The following is a 20,863-nucleotide window of genomic DNA, read 5'->3' as shown; positions in this document are numbered from 1 at the left end:
GTGCCAAACCCAGCTGTCATCCTTATGCAAATCCCTCCCACTGCGAAATTTTTAACTGTTACTGACCTCTGCTCCGCTTTCTTTTCGGTACCTCTGCACCCTGACAGCCAATATTTGTTTGCATTCACATACAGAGGAGTCCAATACACATGGACTCGATTACCACAAGGTTTCATAGACAGTCCAAGTATATTTTCCCAGGCTTTGCATGATTGTCTACAGTCTTTCCAACCAGAGAGTGGATCAGTATTAATACAGTACGTGGATGATCTACTACTGTGTTCTGATTCATTGGAAGCATCCCCGAAGGATACGAAACAGCTCCTGTTTCATCTTTCAGACACAGGACACAAGGTTTCCAAAGACAAGTTGCAATTATGCCAAACTAAGGTAAAATATTTGGGACACTGTCTAACACAAGGACTGAGACACCTGACCGCTGATAGAATTCAAGCAATTAGAGACATGACTCTGCCACAAACCCAGCAACAGATCAGAACATTTTTAGGAATGTGTGGGTATTGCCGTAACTGGATCCCAGGGTTTTCCATTCTAGCATTACCTTTGCAGGAGATGGTCTCCTCAAACAAACCTAATCGGATTTCGCATACAGACGAGTCCGAGATGGCATTTGAGAGACTTAAACAGTGCCTAACACAGGCACCAGCATTAGGTATGCCAGACTATGGGAAACCCTTTGAGCTGTACGGAACAGAAAGTGCTGGTTGTGCGGCAGGCGTCTTAACCCAAAAGCACGGTGATGCCAGCAGGCCAGTAGCATACTACAGCGCTCAGCTAGACACGGTAGCGCGATCCCTCCCCACATGCTTGCGAAGCGTTGCTGCGATAGCATTGCTAGTAACGAAAAGCGAAGATGTAGTGCTAGGTCACAACCTCACAATTCATACACCACATGCAGTGTCAGCCTTGCTAAATTCTGCCCAAACCAGGCACGTCTCATCAGCGCGGTTTACAAGATGGGAATTGGCACTAATGGCCCCCGTAAACATCACCATAAGGAGATGCAGTGCATTAAATCCTGCAACATATCTCCCAGGTGTGCCTGGACAGGCACAAAGGGTGGAGGATGAGAGTGGTGGGGAAGGAGAATTTAATACAAAGGAGGACACACATGATTGTATGGAATATTTGACCCAAAATTTTACCGCAAGGCCTGACATCAGTGACAACCCACTGGAAGATGTAGATCTAACTTTCTACACAGACGGTAGTTGTCACAGACAGTCAGACTCGGGAGACTTGTGTACTGGATACGCAGTCGTAGATGACCAAGGCACCATAGAAGCGGAACCGCTAGGCCCACCTCACTCAGCCCAGGTTGCTGAACTGGTCGCCCTAACCAGAGCATGTGAATTGGCTAAGGGCAAATCAGCCAATATCTACACCGACTCTAGATACGCATTCGGGGTAGTCCATGATTTCGGAGCCCTATGGCGCCTCAGAAATTTCATGACGGCAGCTGGTACACCGGTAGCGCATGCAGCTCACATCAAAAGGCTTCTAACAGCGATACAGGAACCTGACAGAGTGGCTGTTATCAAGTGTAAAGCACACACATATAGCCAAGACCCAGTATCACTTGGTAACAGCCGAGCAGACGAAGCTGCTAAGTTAGCAGCTGGTACCCCCAGACAGACAGACACCACACAACTGATGGTATTTAATACCATCAACACACAGAAGCTGTGTGAGATGCAAAATTTGTGTTCCACACAGGAAAAGGCAGTCTGGAAGGCAAAGGGATATGGCCAGGAGTCCTCAGGACTCTGGACGGATGGACAAGGTAAACCGGTGGCCCCCAGAGCATATCTCCCATGTTTAGCTGAGGCAGCTCACGGGCTGACTCATCTGGGCAAGGAAGGAATGTGCAAGTTGGTAAGAGCATATTGGTGCGCCCCAGGATTTTCATCTCATGCAAGTAAGAGAGCAATGTCATGCCTTACATGCTTGAGAAAGAATATCGGAAAGGCAATACCAACAGAACCATCTCATATCCCACCTACAGGCGGTCCTTTTCAGGTAATACAGATTGACTTTATTCAATTACCCCCTTGTCGAAATTTGAAATATGTACTTGTTTGTATAGATGTGTTCTCAAATTGGGTCGAAGCATTTCCTGCGGCCACAAATACCGCTATGTTTACTGCTAAGAAAATTGTGCAGGAATTTGTATGTAGATATGGTATCCCTAGAATAATTGAAAGTGATAGGGGTACCCATTTTACAGGTGATGTCTTTCAAGGAATGTGTAAGTTGATGGGAATTGATAGCAAGCTGCACACTCCATACCGTCCACAGGCGAGTGCGAAGGTGGAAAGAGTGAACAGCACTATTAAAAATAAACTGAGCAAAGTTATGGCAGAAACAGGATTGACATGGCCAGAAGCTTTACCCATTGTACTGTACAGCATCAGAACCACTCCCAGGTCCCCTCTTAATCTGTCTCCCTTTGAAATCTTGTTTGGTCGACAACCGCATGTTATGATTAACCCTCAGGATGATTTGAAGTGTAACAATGAAGTGACTGTGAAGTACTTGATTAACATGAGTAAACAGCTAAGGAATCAAAATGATAATTTGAAGTTGGTGATTCCTGATTTACCAGATAGTAATTGTCATGACATTGAACCTGGGGATTATGTAATGATACAGAATTTTCTACGCTCAGGTTGCCTTATTGACAGATGGGAAGGACCATACCAAGTCTTATTGACTAGCACTACAGCATTGAAAGTTGCCGAGAGAGAGACTTGGGTTCATTCGTCCCATTGTAAGAAGGTTGCTGATCCAGAGAGGTCCCGTGATAAGGAACAGACGGTAGAGGAAGTTGTATCACTGGAGTGTCTGTTCCAGGAGGACTGAGGCGGCACCTGAGCATTGAAAATCACAAGATCAAAAGCAGTTGTCGATTCCCTGTTCCCTTTTATTGTTTTTCTCCACTTCCCATCCCCTCTCCCTCAAATTATTTTTTTTTCCCCTTCTCATTCTTCTTCGTTTCCTCCTAAGATGGACTTGCCTCAAGAGACTGTGATCCGGATTTTCCTGTTGACCATGATGTTGACCAGAGCAGTCTGTTCCGGCGAGAGTACCATGGAGGTCGATAGAGGTTCTGGAATGGGTTCTGATGACAGAGATGGAGGCGTAGTTTCCCAAGAACAACATAATCAACAAGCAAAGGCGAGTATCAGAAAACGATCCGATAGCATTGACCATAGAAGGAATTGTGAAGGATTGTTAGCTGAAGAAAACTGTATCTGTAGGCTCTGTGACAATGTGGTTGAGGATGGGTGCATCAAGAAATGCCAATCCAGTTTTAATATCCACATGGATCGGCATCCCTTGAGTGACTACCACTCCTTAGTGGGTAGTGTGTTAAATCAAACAGATTGTTGGGTATGTTCTCAAGTACCTCAAGGTCATAGCAAATCAGGACTAGTACCATTTCCTTTAACGATAGGGGAGGTACTTGAGCTAAGTGGTGGGAGGCCGGTGGACAGGAGGTTTAATATCTCCAGTCCTCCTAGTTTGAAGCTCCACCAATATCATGTGGACAGATCCCTCATATGTTTTAACATTTCCAATCCCCGAAAGCCGGGAAATTGGGAAGTGTCATGGAGTAACCAAACCATGACCTTTTCATATAGAGCAGATAGAATGCCGACAGATACAGAGCTTATACGCCACATAGCCAGTAGAGGAAAATCTTTCCGATATAGGTATACCCTAGGAAATAGGATTACGAGAGTTGGAGAGGTATCACCAGGATACTGTGCACATATCGTACAAACTGATACGTGTACTAGACAGATGGGAGAATTAGGGTTAGGAGATTTCACATGGAAGATGTGTAATATGGTTATGTCCTACTCCGTCCCATATGTTCTCCCCGATGATGCATATTTCATATGCGGGAGGAAGGCGTATAAGTGGCTTGCCCCAAACTCTGAAGGATTGTGTTATATTGGAAAAGTACTGCCTGAAGTAATGACTGTATCACATGCCAAAATGAAAGATATACACCGTGTTGCCCAAGCTCCTTATACTCATACCCATTACGAGCACGTAGTTAAACGGCACCTGATAGAAAGAACAGAGCATCCGGCCTCTGACATGATCCATGAATCCACCGGGATTCAGTTTCTAATCGCGTTAGACATCACTCGCACCGCCAGAGGAGTGTTGAATTATAAATACATATCTGCGCTCGCAAATTTGTTAGATAATATCACAGAAATGTATGATGACACGTTTAGGTATACTGGAAGAGAACTTCAAGCTTATAAAACAGAACTGGTTCAGCATAGAATGGTTCTTAATTATCTCACCGCAGTAACAGGTGGATATTGTGTCACACTGGCAACGCAGTACGGCGTGAAATGCTGCACATATATAACGAATAGTACCGAGGACCCGGTCGAGGTCATAGACCAAAAGATGGACGATATTCTCCAATTGAAGTGGGAATTTCGCAGGAGACACAATCTCACCCTTGTTGCTGTGAGTAATGAGCTGACTAGTTGGGTGTCATGGTTGAACCCGCGAAATTGGTTCTCTGGTTTAGGAGAATGGGCTCAAGGAGTCATAATGGATGTAGGGAAGTTTCTCCTATGTATCTTAGGTGTTGTCATAACGATTGGCTTGATATTTAGATGCGGTCAGGCTTTAATGAAGTGCAAACGTAGTACTAGGGTAATGAGTTTAAGGAGTGAGGAAATTGTAATTCCAATGGATTTGATTTATGACCCAACTGTAGAAACAATGATGTGATGAAAATGCGATTTCTACGGTCCGTTTCTTTCACCTGTTTTTCCGTTTTCTCCAAGGTAAAAAGACCCACTTGGACGAGGAATTTGATGATCCTGTATACAGACAACTGATGGATTAATGAAGAAGTTTTGACAACCTTATACACAGATATTTGATGAACTTTGCCATAGACCCCCAGTTTCCCTAGAAATTTTAAAATTACGCTAGCCCAACACTTTTGTAAGTCTATGGACATTGACAAAGCTTTTTGCCCACACGCCTTTTGGCAAAAGCACAAAGAAGACTGCATTCAACAGACACCGAACAAGACTTCAACCGACAAATGTTCATTAACCTGACATAGAATACCACTGCATTTACCGTAATTATGTCTTTTCTTCATCTCTACAACCTTCAGGTAATTACACACATAGTCGATAGAGAATACAGGCACAGATATCAGCAATCACATATTCCCCCATTCATGTATCATCAACTAAAATGTGCTCCCCATTTTGTTACAACCACAGCCGAAAAGAGCTCGGTAAAGTTTGACAGCCCATCCACAGACCCGTACCACGGGATAAGAAGGAATTCAAATGTATACTTCGCAATACCTCGAAGCTTGATTTAAAACACGTACGGCACGATGATACATGACCCCCAAACACGGATTCATACACACATGCTTCTGCTATCTCACTAGGTCATACCCTTTTCCTACCTTCTCCTCTCCTCCCCTACCCAACCATGTAAATGTATTAACCCCTGACATATATTTTTCTCGTTTTGAAATGTTTTAGGAAGTGGCAGTTATTGTTGACTGCCAAAGGGTGGACTGTCAAAGTCAGAAAAATATCACGATGCACACTGCCATATTTGCACCTCATATGTGTCCCTGCTGCGCATGCGTGCGCTCTCCTGTGCGTGCGCATACTCGCTGTTGCGGGCACCCGCAGGCGCACGGTATGCGCATTTACGGTAGAGATTGTATGCGTCTAGCGGGCGACTCTTTCGTTACATATTTTCACCATATAATGTAGTTTGTAGATCAGGGTCCCTTTGATAGATTCTGAAAGTTTAGTTAATATAGCATGTTCATGGACAGAGAAATCCCTCTTTGTTTGATACGAAGGGTCAGACAGGAGTAATACTGTGGTGTTTAGTATCCATCGGAAGAATATTTAATTAGCAATATTCCGGTGTTGGTTTGAAGCGGATTAATCGCTCGTGCGAATAGTTATGGACATAAGAAGTTTATGTCCATTTACTATTATTTGCACTTACTTATCCATGCGGCGGGAAACCCAGTTTCCCACCCACCTGAGCAGTTGGAAATTGTCACAGCCCACCTGTATGAATCAACCTATGACCTTTTGTTATGATGCGAGGAGGAATTCCTGTGTCCAATGAACAATGAGATTGTAGGGACCATTGAATTGTATTGTGTGTGGGGCATAAATAGACAAGCCGATCACATCCAACTCACTCTTCAACGGTTCTCATTGCTGAAAATCGGGAGCTGGATGTCCAGAGGCGCATGCGATCGTTCCCCTTTGTGCGTAAGTCTTTCTCCACAATCATATTGTCTTTCTTGTTATTATGGGCCATATCTCTCTCTCTCTCTCTCTTCTCTTTCTCTCGTATTCTCTTAAACGTAATAGTATTGTATTGTATTTACTGTGTAGTTATCTGGTTAGTTAGTCTATGTTATATTGTAGTGTATGACTTGTATTGTATTATTCTTTTTCTCAAGTATAACATTCATATAAGGCGTTAGACCCTAAGCCCGGTAGTTGTGTATTTATTATAGTGTTAAGTATTCACAGAGCATCGGTGACGCTCAAACAGCTTTTAAGTTAATAAGGTTACACTGTGTTGCATCTACACCCTATCTCTACACTAAGGTTTTACTGCATATTACATTGTTTATGGTTTAGATATAAAGGTTTAACATTGTGAGCGTCTGCGCCGCTGGTGATCTCCTCGTGGTCCCGAGCGTCCGCTACGCTATAGCGAACCATTACGTTAGTCGGCAGCCAATAGCGTGCCTGCCTGTGATCTCTTGGCCGTGAGCGAACGTGACGCTTGAGCGTCTCGACCACGGCGAAGCGATTGTTACGCAACGTGCGTATCCTTACGGTACTCCATACGTCAATAGCGTACAGTGTTCTTAGGCCTCTTAAAGGGTTTTAAATAAGATAAATATTTAGCTTTATCAATAGGTATGGGCAATAAGCCATATTCCACCTCCTTGAAGGACTCTAGAAAAACAGCCAAGGAGGATTAGGAGAAAAAAATGAGGACCGTTCTTTTTCCAAGTACCATGCCTACTAGTACAAGTGAAACATAACAAAAGGTCTGAGCCCCCTTACTGCTATACTTAGTTTGTCATAAGCTAATGAAGTAAAAAGATGTCAAGAACAATATTCATCCTGTAAAGATAAGGCAGTTCTCTCATTAATATCACAAATATGTTTACAAATGCTTTATATTTCATAGAAACGGAACATTTGGTAAACAATAAAATAAGAATTTACTTACCGATAATTCTATTTCTCGGAGTCCGTAGTGGATGCTGGGGTTCCTGAAAGGACCATGGGGAATAGCGGCTCCGCAGGAGACAGGGCACAAAAAAGTAAAGCTTTTACCAGATCAGGTGGTGTGCACTGGCTCCTCCCCCCATGACCCTCCTCCAGACTCCAGTTAGGTACTGTGCCCGGACGAGCGTACACAATAAGGGAGGCAATTTGAATCCCGGGTAAGACTCATACCAGCCACACCAATCACACCGTACAACTTGTGATCTAAACCCAGTTAACAGTATGATAACAGAAAGAGCCTCTTAAAGATGGCTCCTTAACAATATAACCCGAATTTGTTAACAATAACTATGTACAGTATTGCAGATAATCCGCACTTGGGATGGGCGCCCAGCATCCACTACGGACTCCGAGAAATAGAATTATCGGTAAGTAAATTCTTATTTTCTCTATCGTCCTAAGTGGATGCTGGGGTTCCTGAAAGGACCATGGGGATTATACCAAAGCTCCCAAACGGGCGGGAGAGTGCGGATGACTCTGCAGCACCGAATGAGAGAATTCCAAGTCCTCTTTTGCCAGGGTATCAAATTTGTAGAATTTTACAAACGTGTTTTCCCCCGACCACGTAGCTGCTCGGCAGAATTGTAATGCCGAGACCCCTCGGGCAGCCGCCCAAGATGAGCCCACCTTCCTTGTGGAATGGGCCTTAACAGATTTAGGCTGTGGCAGGCCTGCCACAGAATGAGCAAGTTGAATTGTGTTACAAATCCAACGAGCAATCGTCTGCTTAGAAGCAGGGGCACCCAACTTGTTGGGTGCATATAGTATCAACAGCGAGTCAGATTTTCTGACTTCAGCCGTCCTTGAAATGTATATTTTTAAGGCTCTGACAACGTCCAACAACTTGGAGTCCTCCAAGTCGCCAGTGGCCGCAGGCACCACAATAGGTTGGTTCAGGTGAAACGCTGATACCACCTTAGGGAGAAAATGCGGACGAGTCCTCAGTTCTGCCCTATCCGAATGGAAGATTAGATAAGGGCTTTTATAAGATAAAGCCGCCAATTCAGATACTCTCCTGGCGGAAGCCAGGGCCAGTAACATAGTCACTTTCCATGTGAGATATTTAAAATCCACCTTTTTCAATGGTTCAAACCAATGGGATTTGAGGAAATCTAAAACTACATTTAGATCCCACGGTGCCACCGGAGGCACCACAGGAGGCTGTATATGCAGTACTCCTTTAACAAAAGTCTGTACCTCAGGAACTGAGGCCAATTCTTTTTGGAAGAATATTGACAGGGCCGAAATTTGAACCTTAATAGATCTCAATTTGAGACCCATAGACAATCCTGATTGTAGGAAATGTAGGAAACGACCCAGTTGAAATTCCTCCGTCGGAACACTCCGATCCTCGCACCACGCGACATATTTTCGCCAAATGCGGTGATAATGTTTCGCGGTGACTTCCTTCCTTGCCTTAATCAAGGTAGGAATGACTTCTTCTGGAATGCCTTTCCCTTTTAGGATCTGGCGTTCAACCGCCATGCCGTCAAACGCAGCCGCGGTAAGTCTTGAAAGAGACAGGGACCCTGTTGTAGCAGGTCCCTTCTCAGAAGTAGAGGGCACGGGTCGTCCGTGACCAACTCTTGAAGTTCCGGGTACCAAGTCCTTCTTGGCCAATCCAGAGCCACTAGTATTGTTCTTACTCCTCCTCACCGTATAATCTTCAATACCTTTGGTATGAGAGGCAGAGGAGGAAACACATATACTGATTTGTACACCCAAGGTGTTACCAGTGCGTCCACAGCTATTGCCTGTGGATCTCTTGACCTGGCGCAATACTTGTCCAGTTTCTTGTTGAGGCGAGACGCCATCATGTCTACCATTGGTCTTTCCCAACAGTTTATTAGCATGTGGAAGACTTCTGGATGAAGACCCCCCTCTCCCGGGTGAATATCGTGTCTGCTGAGGAAGTCTGCTTCCCAGTTGTCCACGCCCGGGAAGAACACTGCTGACAGTGCTATTACGTGATTCTCCGCCCAGCGAAGAATCTTGGCAGCTTCTGCCATTGCACTCCTGCTTCTTGTGCCGCCCTGTCTGTTTACATGGGCGACCGCCGTGATGTTGTCCGACTGAATCAACACCGGTTTTCCTTGCAGGAGTGGTTCCGCCTGGCTTAGAGCATTTTAGATTGCTCTTAGTACCAGAATGTTTATGTGAAGAGACTTTTCCAGGTTCGTCCATACCCCCTGGAAGTTTCTTCCTTGTGTGACTGCTCCCCAACCTCTCAGGCTGGCGTCCGTGGTCACCAGGATCAAATCCTGTATGCCGAATCTGCGGCCCTCCAATAGATGAGCCTTTTGCAACCACCACAGAAGATATACCCTTGTCCTTGGCGACAGGGTTATTCGCAGGTGCATCTGAGGATGCGACCCTGACCATTTGTCCAACAGATCCCTTTGGAAAATTCTTGCATGGAATCTGCCGAATGGAATTGCTTCGTAAAAAGCCACCATTTTTCCCAGGACTCTTGTGCATTGATGTACAGACACCTTTCCTGGTTTTAGGAGGTTCCTGACAGGTCGGATAACTCCTTGGCTTTTTCCTCGGGAAGAAAAACCTTTTTCTGAACCGTGTCCAGAATCATCCCTAGGAACAGCAGACGTATCGTCGGAAAACAGCTGCGATTCTTGGAATATTTAGAATCCAGTCGTGCCGTCGAAGAACTACTTTAGATAGTGCTCTTCCGACCTCCAACTGTTCTCTGGAACTTGCCCTTTTTAGGTCGTGCAAGTAAGGGATAATTTAGATGCCTTTTTTCTTTGAAGAAACATCTTTTCGGCCATTACCTTGGTAAAAAGGCCCGGGGTGCCGTGGATAATTCAAACGGCATCGTCTGAAACTGATATTGACAGTTCTGTACCACGAACCAGAGGTACCCTTGATGAGAAGGACAAAATTTGGACATGGAGGTAATCCTTGATGTCCAGGGACACCATATAGTCCCCTTTTTTCCGGTTCGCTATCACTGCTCTGAGTGACTTTATCTCGATTTGAACCTTTTATGTAAGTGTTCAAAACATTTTAGATTTAGACTATGTGTCACCAAGCCGTCTGGCTTCAGTACCACAATATAGTGTGGAAAAATAATACCCTTTTCCTTGTCGTAGGAGGGGTACTTTGATTATCACCTGCTGGATATACAGCTTGTGAATTGTTTCCAATGCTGCCTCCCTGTCGGAGGGAGCCGTTGGTAAAGCAGACTTCAGGAACCTGCGAGGAGAAGATGTCTCGACTCTCCAATCTTTACCCCTGGGATAATACTCGTACGATCTAGGGGTCAACTTGCGAGTGATCCCACTGCGCCCTGAGACTCTTGAGACTACCCCCCCACCTTGAGTCCGCTTGCACGGCCCCAGCGTCATGCTGAGGACTTGGCAGACGCGGTGGAGGGCTTCTTTTCCTGGGAAAGGGCTGCCTGCTGCAGTCTACTTCCCTTACCTCTATGTCTGGGCAGATATGACTGGCCTTTTGCCTGCATGCCCTCATGGGAAAGGAAAGATTGAGGCTGAAAAGACGGTGTCTTTTTTAGCTGAGATGTAACTTGGGGTAAAAAAGGTTGGATTTCCCAGCTGTTGCTGTGGTCCCCAGGTCCGATGGACCGACCCCCAAATAACTCCTTCCCTTTATACAGCAATACTTCCATCTGCCGTATGGGATCTGTATCACCTGACCACTGTCGTGTCCCTGACATCTTCTGGGAGATATGGACAACGCACTTATCTTGATGCCAGAGAGCAAATATCCCTCTGTGCATCTCACATACATATATATAGAATGCATCCTATTAAATGCTCTACATGAATAAAATATTTTCAGTCAGGGAATCCGACCAAGCCAACCCAGCACTGCATCTCCAGGCTGATGGCGATCGCTGGTCGCAGTATAACCACCGTATGTGTGTATATACTTTTTAGGATATTTTTCCAGCTTCCTATCAGCTGGCTCCTTGAGGGCGGCCGTATCTGGAGACGGTAACGCCACTTGATAAGCGTGTGAGCGCCTTATCACCCTAAGGGGTGTTTCCCAACGTACCCTAATTTCTGGCGGGAAAGGGTATAACGCCAATATTTGCTATCGGGGTAACCCTACGCATCATCACACACTTCATTTTATTTTATCTGATTCAGGAAAAACTACAGGTAGTTTTTTCACTCCCACATAATACCCTTTCTTGTGGTACTTGTAGTATCAGAAACACGTAACACCTCCTTCATTGCCCTTAACGTGTGGCCCTAATGAGAAATACGTTTGTTTATTCACCGTCGACACTGTATTCAGTGTCCGTGTCTGTGTCTGTGTCGACCGACTGAGGTAAATGGGCGTTTTTTAAAACCCCTGACGGTGTTTCTGAGACGCCTGGACCGGTCCTAATAGATTGTCGGCCGTCTCATGTCGTCAACCGACCTTGCAGCGTGTTGACATTCTCACGTAATTCTCTAAATAAGCCATCCATTCCGGTGTCGACTCCCTAGAGAGTGACATCACCATTACAGGCAATTTCTCCGCCTCCTCACCAACATCGTCCTCATACATGTCGACACACACGTACCGACACACAGCACACACACCGGGAATGCTCTGACAGAGGACAGGACCCACTAGCCCTTTGGGGAGACAGAGGGAGAGTCTGCCAGCACACACCAAAAACGCTATAATTATATAGGGACAACCTTATATAAGTGTTTCTCCCTTATAGCATCTTTTATATATATACAATATCGCCAAAATCAGTGCCCCCCCTCTCTGTTTTAACCCTGTTTCTGTAGTGCAGTGCAGGGGAGAGCCTGGGAGCCTTCTCTCCAGCTTTTCTGTGAGAGAAAATGGCGCTGTGTGCTGAGGAGATAGGCCCCGCCCCTTTTTCGGCGGGCTCGTCTCCCGCTATTTTTGAAGTTAGGCAGGGGTTAAATATCTCCATATAGCCTCTGTGGGCTATATGTGAGGTATTTTTTGCCTCTAATAAGGTTTTTATTTGCCTCTCAGAGCGCCCCCCCCAGCGCTCTGCACCCTCAGTGACTGTTGTGTGAAGTGTGCTGAGAGGAAAATGGCGCACAGCTGCAGTGCTGTGCGCTACCTTTATGAAGACTCAGGAGTCTTCAGCCGCCGATTTTGGACCTCTTCTCTCTTCAGCGTCTGCAAGGGGGCCGGCGGCGCGGCTCCGGTGACCATCCAGGCTGTACCTGTGATCGTCCCTCTGGAGCTAGTGTCCAGTAGCCAAGCAGCAAATCCACTCTGCACGCAGGTGAGTTCACTACTTCTCCCCTAAGTCCCTCGTTGCAGTGATCCTGTTGCCAGCAGGACTCACTGTAAAGTAAAAAACCTAAGCTAAACTTTCTCTAAGCAGCTCTTTAGGAGAGCCACCTAGATTGCACCCTTCTCGTTCGGGCACAAAATCTAACTGGAGTCTGGAGGAGGGTCATGGGGGGAGGAGCCAGTGCACACCACCTGATCTGGTAAAAGCTTTACTTTTTTGTGCCCTGTCTCCTGCGGAGCCGCTATTCCCCATGGTCCTTTCAGGAACCCCAGCATCCACTTAGGACGATAGAGAAACCTGTATTTTCCAGCAAACATTCTCACCTCTGAACTTCAGCAATTCCTACCCATGTCTCCTAAAGTCCTGTCCAAGGCCTGCAGTCAGGACTTGGCCTGCTTGCAATTGTGAAGAATGCAATTGTTAAGAATATGATTTAAGAATGGAGTTAGAACCGGAACTGAAAACCATTTCTCCTCTCTTCACAGGTAAAAACACCATCTTAATGCTTGTATATCTGAGTCTCTCATCTCTCTCTGGCTACACTTTTCACACCCCAAGGAAGTTTGTCTGCAAATGTCTGTGATCCTTCTTCAATGCAAAATAACCTCTGTTAATTAGCTGAACTTCTGATTGCATACCTCCCCCTTTGCCAGCTGATATAGTTGGAGCATTTAAGAGCAATATTATCAAGGCCTGCAGTCAGGACTTGGCCTGCTTGCAATTGTGAAGAATGCAATTGTTAAGAATATGATTTAAGAATGGAGTTAGAACCGGAACTGAAAACCATTTCTCCTCTCTTCACAGGTAAAAACACCATCTTAATGCTTGTATATCTGAGTCTCTCATCTCTCTCTGGCTACACTTTTCACACCCCAAGGAAGTTTGTCTGCAAATGTCTGTGATCCTTCTTCAATGCAAAATAACCTCTGTTAATTAGCTGAACTTCTGATTGCATACCTCCCCCTTTGCCAGCTGATATAGTTGGAGCATTTAAGAGCAATATTATCAAGGCCTGCAGTCAGGACTTGGCCTGCTTGCAATTGTGAAGAATGCAATTGTTAAGAATATGATTTAAGAATGGAGTTAGAACCGGAGTTTGAACTGGATTTGGACTACGCTAAAATCTCGAATAATACAATTTCCCCAAACACTGCAACTCGGGACCATCATGTGGCCTCTCCTCACCTCTGCCTTGAGAACACCAGGACCAATGCCTACTACTTCTCTGTCCAAGAACATCATGACTGCCCCCAAGACTACCCCTCAAGCTGAGCAGGGAACTGAGGGGCGTGCGCATCAGGACCAGATTTTGCTGGGTCAGTTCCATTGGACATTAGTGTGCACTCCACATTCTTACACCCACCCGCACTGCTCCCCACACTCTCACACACACCCGCACTGCTCTCATGAGACCAGGACATTTATCATTTTCACAAATTAATGTTTTCCTGCAAATGTGTCTTTCTTTTCTTTCTTCTTACAGGGTACTTTCCCCCCACTGTGTGCTATTCCTGTAATGTGTACCTCCATTGGTTGCACACCCTGCCAGCAGTAACCTACACAGTGCGCCTCACATGGCTGCCTCGGATGGTTCCTCCATGGGCAGGGTGTGCTTCATTTGGATCTTTCCATGCAGGGTATAGCATACTCCTACACTCGTGTCAGTTTTCTCGTGAATGCATTTGGCCCTTGTATGGCTCATCTCCCACTGTGTAACCTTCGTAGTGCGCCCAACATGGCTGCCTTATCTGGTAAACTTGTGGATGGGATGAAAAATACATGGACCTGATGGTTTTACTGGAACCCTACTCTGAACCTAAGGACTCTGCAATCTCCCCGTTTTGTGTTCTCTTCTAGGGGTGGACTATTCCACCCTGGGTAATCCTACGCAGAGCGCCTAAGATGGCTGCCGCACCTGGTACCTTGTGAGGGTGGAATACACAACCCCTGGAGGTTATTACCCAAAATGCTTACACCAACCCTGCATTATGCTTTCTGTCTTTATTGTCTGTGTGGTTTATCTTTTGATGTAATACTTAAATCTTCTGTATTATGTGCATTGTTTGAGTTCTAGTTGGCGCCGCGGATGGCTGCCTCGGTGCTGCTCTGCCAAGCAGCCTTTGTGTTTAGTCCTACATGTATAATATGTCTAATATGTTGAGTCTATTGTACAGTTGCAATGTGCAGTATCAACTCATACGTGTAATGTGTGTAATGTATGCTATGTTCTTCCCCCTTCGTATGCTATGTATTCCCCCTTCATGTTGCTGCTTGGCGATGCATTGTACCACAAAGAATTCCTAGTGTACGTGAGTACACCTGGCCAATAAAGCTGATTCTGATTCTGACATGACATACAGTTGAAGATCACATTGTCCTCAGCGATATAACCAGTATTTTTTTTTTATATCAAAAGAATTGGGAGTGCCTTTTTATTTACCATTTCTTTGTCTGTAATCAAGTTACACAGCTCCAGCCATGTTCCCCAGTGCAAAGGCAAGACATGTGTCGCCTCCACAAATACATCTAGTGCCTCTTTCACCAAGTCCAACTTTCGCAGAACTACACCATAGCTGTAAATAGAAGACATGTATAACGTCAAAAAGCAGCTCAGGAACAGTACATTGACAAACACAGGCTACACGTCTGTAACTCACAGATAAAGACCAAATCCATCCAGCTCTCTGGCCTTGTGTTTCTTACTGAGCTCTACACGCAGTTCACGAAGGGCCTCGTTCTTCACCTGCCCTTTCTCAAGGGGACCTGGAAATACAGACCTGTTTTTCAATAACCTCCATGTTACAACTGGAAATACAGACCTGTTTTTCAATAACCTCCATGTTACAAAGCTTGTAATAAATAAGACTAATATCATAGGTTAATTGATGACGGGCGGGCCTCTCACAATTAATGCAAGTGGAGAGGAAGGAAACAATTTCCTCCCCATCACGTTCCAGTGATTAGGAGAGTAAAGGCATAAGGCCCTGTGCCCACCCATTCAGGACACACTTAATTATTTTTACAGTGATGTGTCCCCAGGGGTGAAGCATTTCCCACCCTCTACGCCCCATTTTTAAATAAGACATTACATTTTCTTATATCCTTCCCCCTATTCCTAATGACCAGGAATACCAGACTCCTGTCATTCCTAATTACAAGCAATGAAATCTGCATTGTCTATAGACCATGTTTAGAGACAAATAAAGTAACAATTTTTTTGCAGCATAATTTGGTGATATTGTCTATTTAGGAGAAAATAAAGAAACGTTAAAAAAGGTTGTAAGAAAGTAACAGTAGGTAAATGTGAAAAAATTCATTTTTTGTAAAACAAAGAAAAAAAAACAGATTAAAGCCAACATTCACAAAGATGGTGAGATTACAAAAATTAATTTTGCCATTTTACTAACATTAGAGGTTAGCCTTACAAACTGAAAATTCTAAATCAAACCTTCAAGTAAAACCCTATGTAAATTTCGATTTGACAGAAATAAACACCTGGCATATTCTTAGATTAGGGTTTTAAAAGTAATTCTGTAACACTTTATTTCAGTAAAGCTAGTCATTAACTGGAAAATGTACAAAGTGAATAGGCTGTAGTATGCTGTTTGGTTTGTTGTAACCAATGGTGAGAAATATGGTGCTCAGAGAGAAATCCTATTTCCATACTACAATACAATGGGGTAAATTTACTAAGGTGGGAGATTTTTAGAACTGGTGATGTTGCCCATGGCAACCAATCAGATTCTACTTACCATTTATTTAGCTGCTTCTAGCAGATAATAGATATAATCTTATTGGTTGCTATGGGCAACATCACCAGTTCTAAAAACTCCCACCTTAGTAAATTTACCCCAATATCTATGAGAGTTCTTGTAAATCATGCATCCTACTGATTTCCAACCAAAAACACTCACACTAGAACAGATATTCCTGTATTACATCATGTAAAAATGAGGCATACGAAAATGCGATGTGTAAATGAAGCAATACCTACCCAAGCTATCTACCGTCTCGTCATCCTTCTTCTTTTCTCCAGACTACAAGGAATAAGTAGAAACCATAATTATGAACGTTTCACATACATAATTATTGCATGAGCACAAAACTATAAATGCAACAAATCATACACATTACATATGGGGGGAAAAAAGTCACCAACACTGCAATACAGTTTTTATAACTTTAAGGAATCATTAGTTTTTACTAGGGTAAGAGTGAATTCATTCAGCTCTGTATATATGGGATGGTGGAAGACATTTCCCCTGAACACATTCTTGTCAAACCCTGTCAGTGCTCGTAGGGCGAAGTTCACTTGTTTGTGCTGCCGCAGCCAGTAGATGGCGCCCAACAGAAATAATAAGAATTTACTCACCGGTAATTCTATTTCTCATAGTCCGTAGTGGATGCTGGGACTCCGTAAGGACCATGGGGAATAGCGGCTCCGCAGGAGACTGGGCACAACTATAAAGAAAGCTTTAGACTACTGGTGTGCACTGGCTCCTCCCACTATGACCCTCCTCCAGACTTCAGTTAGGATACTGTGCCCGGAAGAGCTGACACAAGAAGGAAGGATTTTGAATCCAGGGTAAGACTCATACCAGCCACACCAATCACACAGCATAACTCGTGATACAATACCCAGTTAACAGTATGATAACAACTGAGCCTCTCAACAGATGGCTCAACAATAACCCTTTAATTAGGCAATAACTATATACAAGTATTGCAGACAATCCGCACTTGGGATGGGCGCCCAGCATCCACTACGGACTATGAGAAATAGAATTACCGGTGAGTAAATTCTTATTTTCTCTAACGTCCTAAGTGGATGCTGGGACTCCGTAAGGACCATGGGGATTATACCAAAGCTCCCAAACGGGCGGGAGAGTGCGGATGACTCTGCAGCACCGAATGGGCAAACTCTAGGTCCCCCTCAGCCAGGGTGTCAAACTTGTAGAATTTAGCAAACGTGTTTGACCCCGACCAAGTAGCTGCTCGGCAAAGTTGTAGAGCCGAGACCCCTCGGGCAGCCGCCCAAGAAGAGCCAACCTTCCTCGTGGAATGGGCTTTTACTGATTTAGGATGCGGCAGTCCAGCCGCAGAATGTGCAAGCTGAATCGTACTACAGATCCAGCGAGCAATAGTCTGCTTTGAAGCAGGTGCACCCAACTTGTTGGGCGCATACAGGATAAACAGCGAGTCAGTCTTTCTGACTCCTGCCGTCCTGGAAACATAAATTTTCAGGGCCCTGACTACGTCCAACAACTTGGAAGCCTCCAAGTCATTAGTAGCCGCAGGCACCACGATAGGTTGGTTCAGATGAAAGGCTGATACCACCTTAGGGAGAAATTGGGGATGAGTCCTCAATTCTGCCCTATCCATATGGAAAATCAGTTAAGGGCTTTTACATGACAAAGCCGCCAATTCTGATACACGCCTGGCCGAAGCCAAGGCCAACAACATGACCACTTTCCACGTGAGATATTTAAATTCCACGGTTTTCAGTGGCTCAAACCAATGTGATTTTAGGAAATCCAACACCACGTTGAGATCCCAAGGTGCCACTGGAGGCACAAAAGGGGGCTGAATATGCAGCACTCCCTTAACAAAAGTTTGAACTTCAGGTAGAGAAGCCAGTTCTCTCTGGAAGAAAATCGATAGAGCCGAAATCTGGACCTTAATGGAACCCAATTTTAGGCCCATAGTCACCCCTGACTGTAGGAAGTGCAGGAAACGGCCCAGCTGAAATTCCTCCGTTGGGGCCTTCCTGGCCTCACACCACACAACATATTTTCGCATATGCGGTGATAATGGTTTGCGGTTACTTCTTTCCTAGCTTTAATAAGCGTAGGAATGACTTCCTCCGGAATGCCCTTTTCCTTCAGGATCCGGTGTTCAACCGCCATGCCGTCAAACGCAGCCGCGGTAAGTCTTGGAACAGACAGGGCCCCTGCTGCAGCAGGTCCTGTCTGAGCGGCAGAGGCCATGGGTCCTCTGAAATCATTTCTTGAAGTTCCGGGTACCAAGCTCTTCTTGGCCAATCCGGAACAATGAGTATAGTCCTTACTCCTCTTCTTCTTATTATCCTCAGTACCTTTGGTATGAGAGGAAGAGGAGGGAACACATAAACCGACCGGTACACCCACGGTGTCACTAGAGCGTCCACAGCCATCGCCTGCGGGTCTCTTGACCTGGCGCAATATCTTTCTAGCTTTTTGTTTAGGCGGGACGCCATCATGTCCACCTGTGGCCTTTCCCAACGGTTTACAATCAGTTGGAAGACTTCTGGATGAAGTCCCTACTCTCCCGGGTGGAGGTCGTGCCTGCTGAGGAAGTCTGCTTCCCAGTTGTCCACTCCCGGAATGAACACTGCTGACAGTGCTAACACGTGATTTTCCGCCCATCGGAGAATCCTTGTGGCTTCTGCCATCGCCGTCCTGCTTCTCGTGCCGCCCTGTCGGTTTACATGGGCGACCGCCGTGATGTTGTCTGACTGGATCAGTACCGGCTGGTTTTGAAGCAGGGGTTTTGCCTGACTTAGGGCATTGTAAATGGCCCTCAGCTCCAGAATATTTATGTGCAGGGAAGTCTCCTGACTTGACCATAGTCCTTGGAAGTTTCTTCCCTGTGTGACTGCCCCCCAGCCTCGAAGGCTGGCATCCGTTGTCACCAGGACCCAGTCCTGTATGCCGAATCTGCGGCCCTCTTGAAGATGAGCACTCTGCAGCCACCACAGCAGAGACACCCTGGTCCTTGGAGACAGTGTTATCAGCCGATGCATCTGAAGATGCGATCCGGACCACTTGTCCAACAGGTCCCACTGAAAAGTTCTTGCATGGAACCTGCCGAATGGAATTGCTTCGTAGGAAGCTACCATCTTTCCCAGGATCCGCGTGCAGTGATGCACCGACACCTGTTTTGGTTTTAGGAGGCCTCTGACTAGAGATGACAGCTCCTTGGCCTTCTCCTCCGGGAGAAACACTTTTTTCTGTTCTGTGTCCAGAACCATCCCCAGGAACAGTAGACGTGTCGTAGGGACCAGCTGTGACTTTGGAATATTTAGAATCCAGCCGTGCTGTTGTAGCACCTCCCGAGATAGTGCTACCCCGACCAACAACTGCTCCCTGGACCTCGCCTTTATCAGGAGATCGTCCAAGTACGGGATAATTAAAACTCCCTTCTTTCGAAGGAGTATCATCATTTCGGCCATTACCTTGGTAAAGACCCTCGGAGCCGTGGATAGACCGAACGGCAACGTCTGGAATTGGTAATGAAAATCCTGTACCACAAATCTGAGGTACTCCTGGTGAGGATGGTAAATGGGGACATGCAGGTAAGCATCCTTGATGTCCAGTGATACCATGTAATCCCCCTCGTCCAGGCTTGCAATAACCGCCCTGAGCGATTCCATCTTGAACTTGAATTTTTTTATATATGTGTTCAAGGATTTCAAATTTAAAATGGGTCTCACCGAACCGTCCGGTTTCGGTACCACAAACATTGTGGAATAGTAACCCCGTCCTTGTTGAAGTAGGGGCACCTTTACTATCACCTGTTGTGAATACAGCTTGTGAATTGCCTGTAACACTGCTTCCCTGCCTGAGGGAGTGGTTGGTAAGGCAGATTTGAGGAAACGGCGGGGGGGAGACGTCTCGAATTCCAGCTTGTACCCCTGAGATACCACTTGAAGGATCCAGGGATCCACCCGTGAGCAAGCCCACTGATTGCTGAAATATTTGAGACGGGCCCCCACCGTACCTGGCTCCGCCTGTGGAGCCCCAGCGTCATGCTGTGGACTTAGAGGAAGCGGGGGAGGACTTTTGCTCCTGGGAACTGGCTGTATGCTGCAGCTTTTTCCCTCTACCTCTGCCTCTGGGCAGAAAGGACGCGCCTCTAACCCGCTTGCCTTTCTGGGGCCGAAAGGACTGTACCTGATAATACGGTGCTTTCTTTGGCTGTGAGGGAACATGGGGTAAAAATGTAGACTTCCCAGCTGTTGCTGTGGAAACGAGGTCCGAGAGACCATCCCCGAACAACTCCTCACCCTTATAAGGCAGAACTTCCATGTGCCTTTTTGAATCTGCATCTCCTGTCCACTGCAGAGTCCATAACCCTCTCCTGGCAGAAATGGACATTGCACTTATTTTAGATGCCAGCCGGCAAATATCCCTCTGTGCATCCCTCATGTATAAAAGTGCGTCTTAAATATGCTCTACGGTTAGCAATATAGTGTCCCTGT

The 20,863-nt window shown here is 45.7% G+C and overlaps 1 protein-coding gene across 2 annotated transcripts in view; it reads right to left on the bottom strand.

Moving 5' to 3' along the window:
* Window positions 1-20,863, bottom strand: part of CDC23 (cell division cycle 23) — a 102,585-nt gene that overhangs the window by 34,994 nt on the left and 46,728 nt on the right. For both annotated transcript variants that reach the window (XM_063927882.1, XM_063927881.1), the window contains exons 4-6: window positions 16,619-16,661; window positions 15,282-15,387; window positions 15,065-15,197 (exon numbers count right to left, since the gene is read on the bottom strand). In XM_063927882.1, coding sequence (XP_063783952.1) covers window positions 15,065-15,197; window positions 15,282-15,387; window positions 16,619-16,661 — 282 coding nt within the window. The remainder of the gene's footprint in view (window positions 1-15,064; window positions 15,198-15,281; window positions 15,388-16,618; window positions 16,662-20,863) is intronic.

This window comes from Pseudophryne corroboree, chromosome 6 (genome assembly GCF_028390025.1).
Source record: "Pseudophryne corroboree isolate aPseCor3 chromosome 6, aPseCor3.hap2, whole genome shotgun sequence".
Taxonomy (NCBI): domain Eukaryota; kingdom Metazoa; phylum Chordata; class Amphibia; order Anura; family Myobatrachidae; genus Pseudophryne; species Pseudophryne corroboree.
The sequence above is the reverse complement of the archived record's forward strand: the minus strand, read 5'-3'. Positions and strand labels throughout refer to the sequence as shown.